The sequence below is a fragment of the Cheilinus undulatus genome, linkage group 3 (assembly GCF_018320785.1).
Source record: "Cheilinus undulatus linkage group 3, ASM1832078v1, whole genome shotgun sequence".
Classification (NCBI taxonomy): domain Eukaryota; kingdom Metazoa; phylum Chordata; class Actinopteri; order Labriformes; family Labridae; genus Cheilinus; species Cheilinus undulatus.
The window spans coordinates 23,000,016-23,014,733 of NC_054867.1; the positions used below are offsets into that span (position 1 = coordinate 23,000,016).

At 40.6% G+C, this 14,718-nt stretch overlaps 1 protein-coding gene across 1 annotated transcript in view; it reads right to left on the reverse strand.

The window, feature by feature from the left end:
* Positions 1–13,653, reverse strand: part of dlgap4b (discs, large (Drosophila) homolog-associated protein 4b) — a 33,320-nt gene extending 19,667 nt beyond the window's left edge. The window contains exons 1-4 of the mRNA XM_041816317.1: positions 12,433–13,653; positions 12,058–12,272; positions 9,971–10,121; positions 8,439–8,691 (exon numbers count right to left, since the gene is read on the reverse strand). Coding sequence (XP_041672251.1) covers positions 8,439–8,691; positions 9,971–10,121; positions 12,058–12,272; positions 12,433–13,653 — 1,840 coding nt within the window. The remainder of the gene's footprint in view (positions 1–8,438; positions 8,692–9,970; positions 10,122–12,057; positions 12,273–12,432) is intronic.
* Positions 13,654–14,718: the final 1,065 nt, after the last annotated feature.

Genomic DNA, 14,718 nt, shown 5'->3' on the forward strand with positions numbered 1-14,718 from the left:
ATATCGTATCCCAGTACTCACTGTATTGCAAAATGTTTAAAATCGCAATAATATTGAATCGCGACCCAAGTATCGTGATAATATCGTGTCGTGGGGCCACTAGTGATTCCCACCCCTAATATACTCCCCAGATTTTACCGGGGTATAAGGTATTACCGCCAGGTGTTAAAAAACCCCCAAAAACTCAACACATCCTACAAGCCCCTGTTGGTGTGCACGTGCAAGCATTTCAAGCAGAGTGCAAACTCTACAGAGCTTGATTTAATTCTTTATTCAGCTAAAAAAACATTCATTTACAGGGCGACGTTTATAGAAGTGCTAGGAGTATATTACAGTGTTATAACAAAAGTAGACAGTTACTTCAGGACAGATGTGCCAAATGAGTTACTCTCTTTTTTCTCTCCATCACATAGGGACTCTTTTCCTGATAATATGAGAAATAATAATCAACTACTATCAGGTAGGATCTGCGAATGTTAAGTAATGTTCTGTATATTTTACACAACTGGCCTTAAATATTATTCCCCTGTAGCGCAACAATGCCGAGATATGTCTCGCCGTGAGTTCCTGTTATAGGAAATTTATAAGTCACAGGCTACTTCAGTATCTAAAATAACCAACAAGCACTGAAAACTTCATCTATGTAAAATGAAATGGGGTAAAAATAAGTTTAGAGTTTTTGAAAACCTTCAATGGTTTTAATTGTGCCTGGTGTTGTTGCTCCTGCAGGACGAAGCGCGTGTGGCTATTAATAAGCTTCATCATTTTATCACAGATCTACACCCAGAAGTAGGTGTTCTTTAACTCATATTGTTGTGGATCACATTACAGCCAGGAGTTCATTTTTCACAGCGGACTTTAAAGAAGACCAGATCGTGGTTCCATGCAGCGCTGTGCCAGGGCCACTGCGCACAAAGTTTTTATGATCCAGTATGTATGTGCGCTTTTGACATTTGCCAAGTTGTCCCAGCATCATTAGCAGGAGTTCTTTCATCACTTTTAAAGCACCTTCACACAGAGACAGTGGTGCTGCTGGTATTACGCAGCACTGTCTTCATGACTGTAGATAAAGCAAATCCGTGGCTATTACCGTACCGCCCATTCCTACACACCACCAAACATATTATTGCTCAGGCCTATGATTAATAATAAAATATTTACATGCCAAAGTAAGATGGTAAAAATTGTAAAAAGGGCCACAAGACAAACTGGTGATGGGAGAGTAAGCGTAAAAGGCTGGGTATCATTCAGCAGCTACCTTCTGTGGTGGCAGGTCTTACAGAAGGAACATCTGAGGAGCCAAATCTATCAAGATAACTTCAACATAGCTGTTGTATTTTCTGTATCAAAACTGGCCAGAGTAGATCACACTGACTTTGTTTGTCATGGCCCAACCTTGGCCTACCCATTTTTAGGGCCCTATGATTTCCATGTTAACGGAATCGCGGACGGAATCGCGGAACTGGGCAATAAAAACGGAATTTACAATTTAATGTGGAAAATCGTGGAAATTGAATAAATTTGACTGAAAATGCTCTGGGTTTAAAAAGAGGAACGTATATCGGGGAATATGTTCCGGGTATCACTAAAGCAGGGCACAACTTGTGCCCCACTTCACAAACACTCACCCGCCCCCTCCTAAACAATAACAGCGTGTCAAAGCAGCTGCACGAAACACTGGCAAACATCACGTCGCTCAACACGGGGCAGTACAGTGCAACTTTGCTGCACTTTTAAGAAAACTCATCTGTGCTTCGAGTGATTTTACTTTACCACACCAGAGAGTCATGGAGAGAGAGAGATGTGTCTGAGTGCGAGGCTCACAACTGAAGTCAAAGCTTGAGGACCTGCTCACCCCTCGGAGGCTTCAAACTCGAGTCGCATAGACTTGAGATTTTATAAATTTAATAATTCCTCCCCTAGATACTGTAGTTCCCTTTGGTAGCTTAACCAGACAATACGTGTCTTCATTAATGTACGTACGTACCGGTTCAATATGAGGCAAATGGACAGACAGTGAGGATGGAGGGAGATGAGGAAAGAATCGAGTAGAACAATGCAGCATCAAACTGCATGGACTGTTACAGACTGTGAGAGTAAAGAAAAGTTAAGGTAACAGGTTTTCTTTTAACTATTTAACTTTAATGTTACTTTCTTATTAAGTTACTATCACCCTGTGTATGAGAGAACAGAAGGATTTCTTCATTTACATTATAAACATCAGTTAGGACACACTGTGATTATTATACACGTGGATGTGTCTTAAAATGTTGCAAATATCTGACTGTTACACTGGTTATATTTATTTTATATCAGGGTTATCCAAACAACGGCTCCTGGGCCAACTGTGGCCCTTTTTCTATAAATTTAAAGTTATTTCTATTTGATTAGTGAACATTTAACTCATTTACATAAACAAGAGACTCTTTTTTATGGTAAAATTAGTTCAAAGGTCAAAAAACGGAATTCCAAAAAAAACAAAACAAACAAAAAAAAAAATTAAAAAAAAAAATTAAAACGTAAAAAACGGAATTTGGCAAAATAAATAAATAAATAAACAAAAAAAAAAAACAAAAAACAAAACAAAAAACAGAATTTGGCAAAAAAATAAAACGGATTTTATAGGGCCCCTCATTTTAAGACTTACAAAGTGGCAGTTTGTCAGAATTTTGCAGCACGTTTGTCTGCCACTGAAAAGTCTCACAGAGCTAACATAGATGCAGCTTTACAGCCTTATTCAACTGTTTCCCTAACCTGACACGCCAGATGGATGTGTTTCACACATCCATCTGGGAAAGCTTCAAAAGGAAACGTTTGAGAAAAGGCAGAGGCTTTGAAAAAAAACTCGGAGGGTGATTGGATGCACATTCTGTCTGTCACATCTCTACGGGCCAATCAGAGCAACAAAACAAGTGACGTAGCCGCTATCAAGCTGCGCATGCGCAGCTACTAAGGAATATCCTATGGGAATAATGCGAAACATGGCGATTACAGACATGTAAGTACTCGACTTTTGTTGTTTTTGAAAAGAAAACAACTCACTGCTGTTCTTTGTTCTTCTTTCAACAAAGAAATGTTGTCAAGTTCTGATAAAACTGGTGCTTTAGCAACATCCACACTAATCTCTTCCTCCATAATTGCACAAGCTCCTGCTGCTGCTTGTTAATGTCACAACTCTGCTGAGCCTGAAAGTACTGCCCCTCATTGCTGATTGGTCCTGTCACTTTCTAACTGGGCCCAAATGGTTCAGATGGGAGCTTTGCAAGATGGATTCACCAGTGAAAAAAAAAAAAAAAAAAAAAAGGAAACGGGCGTATCCATCTTCTTTGCAAGGTTACTGTTTCCAAACAATACACTGAATATTTTTTTATTTGAAGGGCCCTGTTAGAAAAGACAGCCATTTTTTTTGTCAAAAAACAACAACAAAAACATTAAATCACTGGACTACAGACAGCTGAGCAGAAATGTGACACAACAACCATATCAGTGATAGACAGGTTTCACAGAGGTTTGAGCTTTAACCTTAGTGTTTACTGTTCATGTGTGATTCTTCTGCTTTTGAAGCACAACCAAGATCTCAGTGGCCAAACTAGTGAGTAAAGGGAGTGAATTAGACCTGTTATGTACTTTTAAAATGACTTATATCAACAATAACAGTTTTGTTTACCCTGCATCTTATTTGAAAACAAATTCATACGTCTAGTCTTCTTGAGTAACTGGTCATAGTAAAAAGCCTTGCAAAAGCACTTTAAAAATGAAGTTTTTAGAAAACTGATTTTCACTTTGCAGCATAAACATAATCTGGAAGATTCCTGATGGATGCGTTTTATAAGCCAGACAATACAGCCATAGCATAAACTTCCCATGGAGAAATTATGTACGGGTAGTAACTAGCAGACGCTCTAAATAGGACTATTTCCTGTATATTCCACAGGACTTGGCCACACAAACATTCACAGCTGTGCAAGCATAAAACACATCCTTGAATGTAACAGTGATTGACAATAGTTTCACATTTGCTTACAAAGCTTTTCCTAAACCTAAACATCTTAGAAACACAGAAAAGCGCTTTGAAAATGGACACGAGGCCAGGAGCTGCTCAGTGTAACTTTCGTGGTTGTTTTACAGAGGGGAATTTAACAACTGAAACAAGCAGACGCTTTGTGCCAAAATGCTTGAATGGAATCTGGAGTGGGTGCTGAGCACTGCTGTTTTCATGCCATCTGGACACTGGTTCTGTTGTCCGCAGAAAGCCTCAGTTCAAGATGTGATTTTCAGGCTGGGAAACAATTAGTTGCAAGACCTGCAGCAGTGGGAAACAAATACTAACAACCCCATGACTGCTTTCTATCAGAGGGCAAGAAATTCAACTAAATGTTATCACTTTTTCAGTACTCCAGCAGCAGTATGGGCTTTTCATCTTTCCTTACAACTCAAAAACTTAAAAAATGAGCATGAAAATAGAAGACAAATTAAATGTTTTTCAGTGTGGTCGAATCCACACATCAGTCACAGTGTTTTAATGGAAAAACTGTGGAGGAGAATTCAGTGACCACAGTTCCTACAATGACAGCACTGTTGGTAGCAGAGTTTTCTACCTGGAATCCATCTTATTGTTTAAACTATAAATTAAGCATATTTTATGGGATCAAGTACAATTTTCCTGTACTGACAGTAAGGTTATAAATAATCAAACTGAGAAATAGGGTTGGATGGTCTTGCTTATTTGTAGGAAAAAGTGAGGGTGAATGACCAAAAAAAACAATCCATCTGTGAATCTTTAAAGCATATGTAATATACTGGAAAGAATGTTTTTGCAGTTGTTTCTCTGAGTCTGTTAAATACTTGACCATCAACATGACATTTTAAGCTGATTTGTCAAAGCAGAGCTTTTGTGTTGTCTGTTGAAGCAAGACAATAAGAGACAAAAGGTCAATTATGATGCTCTAGAAGATTGGAATTTCTTGTTGCCTGCATAACAAACATACTTGATACAGACAAACCCAGCATGCAGCTTTCACCAATCCCCTATAACCAGATCCATTACTTTAATGCCTTGTTGTATTAAATGCTTCTGATAACAATATGGCTTCAAAGCTGCACACCCTATTACATTAAATGGGCCCTTAAAGTGGGGTTTAATGATTTTTGCAACACATAGGAAAACCCTGTGGTACCAAAGCGAGGCAGCCCTCAAATAATCGCCTGCAGAAGCCAATTTTCCATCCAGGCAACCAATAAGAAAACATTATTTTACAAAGGCACATGATCACATTTCAGCATACAAGCTAAAGGACCACCCGGTTTAGTTGTTCGTATACTGTAACATGTCCTTGACTTGTTAGAGCACTCCACATGTTTGAAGCCCATGCTGTAGTTGCACATCATAAGCAGGCAAGTAGGGTGTTTTTCTGATGTCAGCAGCATGACACTCAATGCTGAACACACAGCAGGGAAACTCAATTATTAATATGTGGAAAAAGACAATCAAACATCACCTCTATATGCATGTTAACCATTAAATTCATAAATGATGTGGACAGCTGAAGAGAAAACAATGTTTAAGTTCAGACTGACATCTGATCGTTCATTTAGCAGGGATGGCTCTCAAACATGACTGAGCCGCATTTTCTACACAGAAGGTCAAAGACAGAGGGAATACAAAGCGGGTCAAAGAGAGGGGGGTTGACTTGACTTGTTGAGCGGTTGGAGTCACAAGAAATTTTTGCATAGCAACGCTTCTGACCATGGCAGTTACACCTGTTCAAATTTATACTGTCTCATTCATCGATAACACGCACATTTAATCTTCAACCCCGTCTCCGACGCAACTAACCTATAAGCTGTGAATATTGTTGAAACAAGAGAAGATATAAGTAGTTGAGGTGAAAACGTACTAAACAAGTTAGGCTGGCGGTAAACTTAAAATAATTAAAGTGTAGTTACTAGTAACCGCAACTGTTGTGGTAACAACCGTAACCCGTAAAAACTTACCCTGCGGTCAGTACAGCAGAAAGAAGAACAGTCGGTTGAATCTACTCTTCGTATTATTTCCAGGTGAGTTGAACAAATTTCACAGCTTTTATCAAAGCAATGGAAATGGGAATGAAATGCCAGGTGCTGTGCTTTTTGTTTGTGTCTAAAGCCCAAGGGAGGCGTGTCTGCTGATGCCTTCAGGGACGCCTCGGACACTCGAGCTCTCGACTTTAACGTTGATTTTATGTACGTTAAGTGCATTGCATACGCTCATTTCAAACGTCGTTAACTGTGTCTGTCACGGGCAGCAGAAATCCTTTATGTCTTTACGGGTTTTGGAAAAGGGAAACTCCAGTTGTTGTCTCTATCGGTTAAATGGGGAAATTATTTTACTTGTGTTCTTATTATCTCAAACATTGCAGAAAGTAAACTAACACACAGCAAGAAAAGCACAAAACGGTTGTTGAAATATGTGAATAAAGTAGAAACAATCGGATTGAAAATCTTGAATTTTGAGTCGGTAGCACAAAGAAGCCAGAGCGCTAAAATAAGATTTGCCTGAAGGCAGCACAAGCTTTATGATCTGTCAAGACCGTGACAAAGAGCGCCACAAAGTGGATGCTCCATGGTATTGATAATGATATTCAAACAGATGTTGCTAAACCCCAGAGGCAGAAAAATACACGACTGCTGTACTATAGTATCTAATTTCAAATTACTTAAGAACTGAGAACAAAGTAACTTCTGATAAGTAATATAATAAAATATGATCTCTCTCTATTGGCACAAACAAAAAGAGAATAAAGCTCCAACCAGCTTGTTTAGGTAAAGCAAGCCACCATAATAAATTTAAAAACTGAAAGTGTTAATTAAACTCATGTAGATTTAAATGTTATACTTTAAAAGTGTCTATATTGGTCCACACTACATATAGTTAAACTAAACCTTTGAAAGTGTGAGTTATTTTACTATTTGACAGAACTGCAGTAACTCTTGAAAATCTGTGGCAAGGTAAATCACCTCAGTCAAGAACAAAGCATTGTCAACCTCCAAGCAGGGTAGTGCAGACTGATGAAGAACAGGCACTATTCATACTTTCCTTTAGAAACAGCTTATGTCACCCCAACTCAGTTGGTAACTTCACTCATGGTGCAAATGTGTCTCAGATAAAAACAACAATCCACCAGTGACATGGCCAAGAGAACCCAAGCAGGGATCACTGTAGAACAGACAACATCCAAACACAACTAAACACATATAAAACACATCTAAACACTCTGGCCAAGGGTATGGGGAACCCCAGAATTTAAACTGCAAAGGGCAGAGTTTAGATCCATCGACTCTTTACTGAGTTAAACTAACACTGGTGGATGAACACTGTCAAATAACTCTGCAGTTCACTCTGTTTAAGGCTGTGATATCATCACTCCAGTTTTTGCCATGAACAACAGCTGTTTTAGGATGTGATGTGGAATCATTCACTTGCTATGTACGTCTGCAGATTAAGTACAAGTGTATTGTTCTTAAGTAAAAGTATAGTTACTCTGGTGAAAACTTACTTAAGAAGAAGTGAGAGTACTGATTTTAAAATGTATTCAAAAAAGTACAAGTACCCCCAAAAACTACTCAATTACAGTAATTTGAGTAAAGGTATTTTGTTACTTCCTACCCCTGGTAAACCAATGAGCTTAGAATAAAGCCAAAAAGTCAATGAGTTTAAACCTTCATTAGACTATTCTTCATCACACTAATTCTCAGAGGAAAGCTTGCCCAACTTCTGACAGGATAGAAGTTTGAAAATTCAGCTGGAGCTATGCAAGCTTGAAGAGCAGCTTGTACTGACAAAGACTTTTTCATTTTGTAGATCTTGATGGGTTACATTCATGAAAAAAAAAAAAAAAATCAGGGTAACGTTTCAATTTATTACCTGTGTGTGCGTGTAGGAGGCGTGGTCTGTTAGTCCCAAAACGCTGAAGAAAAATTGCAAGTTGTTTCTCCTTTGGGGCTTTGTCCAAGCCAGTTGCTTTTAGGTAAGAGGCAAACTGTTCTTTCCATGTCCTCAAATGTGTAGAAAGGTCGTCTAGCATGGGCAAAAAAGGCTGCATTTGAGCTTAAAAAATAAAAATAAAAAAAATGCTGGTGTGTGCATGTTGGAGAAATGTCACACCCAGGACCAAAAACATGAAAGCATTCAAAGTAAAGTTATGAAAAGTACAAAAAGGACAAGCACTAAAGGTAAGAGGAGTATATCACTCTTGGAAGTACCCAAAAAATGATCAAGTTTTAACCATGAAATGTAACTCAGATAGATGCATTCTATAGACATTCTCTGTGTTATAAAAAAATCAGATGTAAATTTGGCTGCACACAAAAAAATCATGGTAAGAACTTTTGATTTTGCCCTCCTTAAAATGAAGCAACAGTAACAAATTTCATCATCTGATTTTCAGCTGGTGACTCACCAGTGCTGGTGCTGTAGGTGCGAACAGTGGGGTCGGTTGGAGGTGGTGAACAGCCTGAGTCCATGGATGCTGTGTCGTCATCTTGGGAACAGCCAGCCTGAATGGCTCTCAGGTAGCTGTGGCTACGGGATCGGAAGCATGTCGGCATGGGAAGGTCTGGAGGCTCTGGGTTGTCCTGAGAGTGGGAACGGGAATCTCTGAATGTGGACTCGGAGCTGCGATCCTCGTAATGACTCATATCTAGGTCCCGTAGCTGAAAGAAATAAAGGAAAAGAGTTGTATGAAGATGAAGAAGAAAAACAGTACAATGTGAGTGAGGTTTTTACCACATACTGTAACTGTAAATTAGAACACAACTGTGAGAAACACAATGTGCTGGATATGATAAAATTACATATGCAACACTGTAAACATCAACAAAGCAGATATCAAATATAAACTCATTAGATATGTGGTTGAGCGGTGACTTTCAGAAAAAAAGTGAAATCAAACTCCCTCTGGGTTTGTTGTTCTTGGTTCTCTGTTCACACTGACATGATGGTGCTTCTTTCAGCTTGCTTATGTGTTATTCAGAGGCTCAGTCATGTTTCATACATGTTTTTTGGCACATGAACCCCTCTCGTTTTAACCATTAGCCATGCCACCTAATGGAAGAAGAAAGACAGCCTCGCCAACTCAGGGACCCTTACAGTAATTGCTCAGACTCATATGGGAGGATGGGAAGCCGCCTTGCAAGTAATAGGTCTCAAGTTTTCATGCACCATATTCAACACGTGTTTTGAGCAGTTATTTTAGAGTAGTTTAAGTTATTTAAGAGATACAACACTTTAGAGAAGGCAGCTCAAAGACTATGGAAAGAAAGAACGTGGTCCTTATGATCATACAGTTATGATCTCTGCATAAAATTAGGTTTGAATGATTTTCTGTTGTTCTGATTCAAACTGTATGTATGGATATAAATGCATATCAACTTTCTGCTGTGTGCGGCTGTACATGCAAATTAAAAGCGATACATTCATATAATGCATTCAATGAAAGGGGTGAACTGTCAGAGACTGGGTGAGAATCTGGTTCTAATAGAATATGCTGCCTCTTTTGACAGGTTCATTGAAAATGATCGACACCACTTCGCATAGTATTTCATCATTTCAGTAACCTTGTCAATGGGAGGCTAAAAGCTCTTATGTAAATGCTGAATAGAAACCACACTACCAATGACACTCATTTGGCTTTAACATTCATAACATTCATATGAGACAAATTCAAGATTTTTTGTTCAGTGGAAGCACATTTTTTTTCAGTCAATCAAGCTCTATCAGTAAATATGCAAATTACACTATGGAAATGAGCATTAGTGGCTTAAGGTTGACAAAGGCCTCTTTGTACCAGATGTAAAAGTGGGAAAGCTTGCTGGAAGCTCAGTAATACAGATTTCCAACAAGTTCAAATGTATTTTTGAACTCATTAGGAAGGGGGTAAGTGCACAGGAATTCATCATTATTTTTATCTGTTCTGACTAGGATGGCACTGACCTGTCCCATACAGCTACGTCTGCCCAGGGTGCTGCAGGCCTGGCTAAAGTCATCGTCATCCCAGGGTGGCAGAGATGACACTGTACCACCAATGCAGTCTAGGTTGTCCAGGCTGCGATTGTTGGAGAGCTCTCTGAGAGATGGAAGACAGCTAAGACAGGAGAAAAAAAAGATAAAAGGTATGTGTTAAGGATATGACAAACTAAAGCCAGTAGAGGATATAAGGATGGTTGGAGTTAATATGTTGTATGATTTCAAGGAAGCAGAGGAGAAAATGGGAAGAAAATTAACAAAAATTGAAAATAAAAGTTGCTGATCAAGAAATGTTTTTCATTTCCTCTTTCATTTATGGACCATTAAAATCCAAAATGGATTGTATTGGATTACATCTCATTTGTAGCATCTTGGCATGCAAAGCTAGTAATGTCAGGTGCAGCATGTGCACAGCTCTCTCTTCCATCATGGTGCCAGGGCAAAGAACGGTTTGTTTTGATCAGCTGCTCTGAAGTTTCCCTCTTTGTTGGCACACAGTGACAGTAACATGGCAGTGTGCTGCCATGCAGTACTCTATATGGACGCAGAAGTTCTCCTTATTCCTTTGGAGTAGTGTCAAACTCATTTTTCACCTGAAAGCACTGGGCAGATGGTTTTACAAGCTTAAAGCAGGTTGGCAGTAGTTGGCAGCAGAGCATGATTTTGGCAGTTGCCCTTGCCATTGACTTTAAAGAAATCTGAGGGGTGTGGTGCAGAATCATTGATTGTGAATGATCCAAAGAGACTTAAGCGTTTTGCACCACACCCCTGAGACGTGGCTTACACATCTACCACTGACCTGCTCATTGACCTGCCCAGCTGGTGCAGAGAGGACACACTGTGGAGAGGAGACCACAGGGCATCCAGCTCCCCCTGCAACAAGGAGTAATCCAGGGTTCTGCTGCTAACGGCGAGCAGGGTGGAGCAGAGCGGAAAAGAGTGGGGTTGGATGGTCAGGGATTATCAGGGGGTTAGAAATTCAAGAAGTCTTAAGGGAAGAATACATCCTTAAGTTTCTAAACAGATACATTACACAGTCTTGAGGTTATCTAACAGTTTTAAGAGCAGGAACACACAATCCCTGCAGCCTCTAGCCTTCATACAAACCTTAGCCTTACAACTTCCTTAAAATGACAGAAGAACAAATGGCTCTGCAATACATTGTAGCCATGAAATGTTTAATGCATCTAGTTAAAAAGCCTGGTCAATCCCAATGAATTCAACTATTTAGTTCCTACATTTCTTAAGCAATTCCCCATGGACAGTCAGATACAAACCGAAATCCACAGAGACAGATTTCTCAGACTGCAGATATATCTTCTGCAAAAATATTTTCACTTCAGGGCATGTTGGTAGTCTCTTTAAAACTGTGCAGAATAAACTCTTGGCCCTGAATCCTAGTAAACATTATAAAACACAGTAGTTGTCTCTTTGGTTAAATTTCCTTAAAAACACCCTTGATACAGATGTTGGAGTATGAATACATTTTCAGTTCTGCTGCAAATTCAACTTAGCGTAGTCCCATTGGTTCTGAATAGCATCTTTGCTCTAGAAAACACACAATCAAAGATGATTCCATTTTTTAAAGTAGATTTATGGAGAATTTTCAGCTGAAGTGGATCAAAAGCCACTGTCATAATGTAAACTTTACTACTATTGTGTGTATCACATTAGCAGGCTAAAGTTTTGCAGGTCTAACAGAAGAAAAATGCATCACAGACAAGGTTTGGTAGTAAGGCTGCCATGTGGAGAACAACAGGGAGTCTGACACCACTTAATTCAAAGTGTGAGTAGACACAGTGTGGATTGTGTGTACATGAGTGTTTGTGTTCATGCTGCTATAGCAAGGATGACTGTGACAGATTTTCTCCCTGTATGCACAGAAAATAGTACCATATATCATTTTTCTATGCTTATGGGTTGTCCAATCAGTATCTGCAGGTTTCAAGACACAAATTAAATTGATAAGGGAAAGCAATACTTAATAGTTGCACAACCTGTATCATCATTTGCAGGAAAATAATAAGAAGTATTACTGCTAGTTGTTGTCTTACTTGCGCGGGGGTAACTGGTCGCTCAGAGAATGCTGCGTAGCTCTGAGATAGCTCTGGCGACGAGCAGCAGTTTTTGGCGAGGGTTTGGGGCTTCCCTCTGAGTCGTCACTGTCTTCCATGTCTCCCATGGCTTTCACATAGCTGCCACTGCGCATCCGCCGGCACGGGATTTCATTGGCACCAATGTTGCGTCCTAATGAGCTACTCCAGTCACCCTGCAGGCATCATCAAATGAATAACATCAGCATGAACATGGTTCTTAAAAGAGGTATTTAATAGGTATTTTAACCTTTCTATGTATATGGACTTTTATATGAGTTTGAATATTTTCATAAAATATAAAGTGTTATTATTCACCTAATACCCCTAATACACATTACCACCTAATGTTGTACTAACCCTTCGTCCAACCTGCAGGTAGTTGCAGGTTAGCTCCTGTTGGCAGGACTTGGACTTGAGCATTGACCTGTCCAGAGTAGCCGAACCCTTTTGGATCACTTGTCTTGGCTGGCCCATGGTCAGTGTGGACCATGACCCTCCTTTCATATATTCGTTATCATTCATCATTAATCTCCCTGAATCACCAAATCCTCCACCTCCCCCACCTCCTGGCATTGGAAGTGCTGGATACTTCATGTCACTACTGCTTTTGGAGGTGCTGATAGTGTTGTAGCCACTGTGGATGTATCTACTCTGCCCTCCCTGGTTGTCCTGACCAGTTGGACGTCCCAGAGTCATCATGGCCATGGTGTTATGATAGCTGCTTAAATCACTGCTGTCCAAATCGTCTGAGCTCCAATAACCTGACATGTTGGAGCGTGGCCGTCGTTTGGCAGTCCCCTCTGATTTTGTACCCCTGTCTTTGCTTTTGGATCTGCGATTGTGCTTCCCTCCATCTTCTGTGCCGGAGGAGCCTCCACCACTGCCAGTGGAGCGTCCGTTGACATTTCCTTTCATGTGCTGGCTCTCCAGGGACTGGGACTTTGCAAAGAGCTTCTGAACAGAGTGCAGCATGTAACGGATACGGCCTGGACTGTCTGTACGCTGCTTGGCTGCTGTAACAGCAGACGTTCTACTAAACTGCAAAGTGCTGAAACCATCACGGCCTCCAGGTAGCTGTTTATCAAACTCTAGCAGGCTGGGAGGTGCCTGGTTCTTGGTCATGTGATGTGATATAGTTGCTGAGCCACTTGTAATCATAGGTGTTCGAGCACTCAGCCCTGTCATTCCCATGCCTGCTCCCATGCCCATGGACATGGAGGTGCCCATGGTGCCAGTACTTATCCCGCCAATGCTGTCCCCAGGTGGGGAGAAGTCTGACTGGTCGTAGGAGTTGTAGTGAATTCTGGGGAAGGTGCTGCTGTTGGACAGCTGGTTGTTGAGGGGCAGCATGCAGTCTGGTGGGAGGGAGCCTGGATTTGCTGTCTGATACATGTGAGGGTCCATGGTGCCGTAGTGGTCCATCGTGGGGCTCAGCAGGTAAGGGCTACGCGGCAGGGTGCTGGTCCTCTGGTTGTACAGGGCGTCTGGATGGCCTGGTGAAGGTTCACAGGAATCAGACAGGTGTCTGTTACGGTTGGTCCCCAACCCTTTCATGCTGGCAGGAGGTCCAACCTTCTAGCAGACCTCCAAGCCAAGTAAAGACCACTGATGAGCTCTGAGACGATTCCTAGAAGATGAACACAAAAAGAAGAAAGGAAGAGGTTTTCAACTGGTTAGAACAATCCAGTGAAAAACAAACAAACATGGACATCTGCACTCACACTCTACAAATGTCAGTCAGTGCAGCAGCACAAATGCTCCCACTCACTCATAAGCCAAAGCAGACTACAAACAGGCTGGCTGTAGGGCTTTGAGAGGAATACTATGCAATGAATAGGCCAGCTTTCATTTGCTTCCCACAGCAAACATCTGTGTTATAATGCTGGAAGTGGAAGTGAAAACAACATGTGGAACAATGATGAGCTGTAGCCAGTGGGCTGGAGCATACATTATGAGAAAAAGAACAAGTACTGGCAGTCATCTGTAACTCCAGGCACCTCCACAGCTATGTGGAGCCATAGATATCTCATTTTCCCCCTGTCTTGTTCCATTAAAAAAAAGGAAATATAGGGATGATTAGACACACAGTGTTTCAACAAATCAAACTTTGTGCTGGCGAAGACACTGAATCGTGAACTCTGTCATAAATTGAAAATAAATAAATCAATAAAAAATACTGTGGACATCTCCTCTACAGCCGATGGCCGCAGGAGGTTAAAGGTACAATGTGTAAAATTTGGCATTTTAGCGACATCTAGCGTTCAGATTTTAGAACGAGCCGATCTGTTACCAAAACATCACATCACTAGCGACGAGAGCCTGTGAAGACCAAAAAGGATCGTGAGCCGGACATCAATTACAGCAGTGACGAGGTGAGGGTTTATTCATTCATTTTTGTAACCATTATTTTTATAGATTATAGGTCAGTCTTCTTCTCCACCTGCCTTCCAGGTAGCTTTCAGGACCGGCGGGCGGGTTCGTATTTAAAAATCGCGTTTCGCTTTTTCTGTCCCCAAAACGTTGCCGTAGATAATATGGCGGTTCGTTATGTCAGCCTCCGTGACGGCGACCCGCGGTAATGTAAATTTAAAAAGCTTTTTTCTAATATTGTGAAAAGAA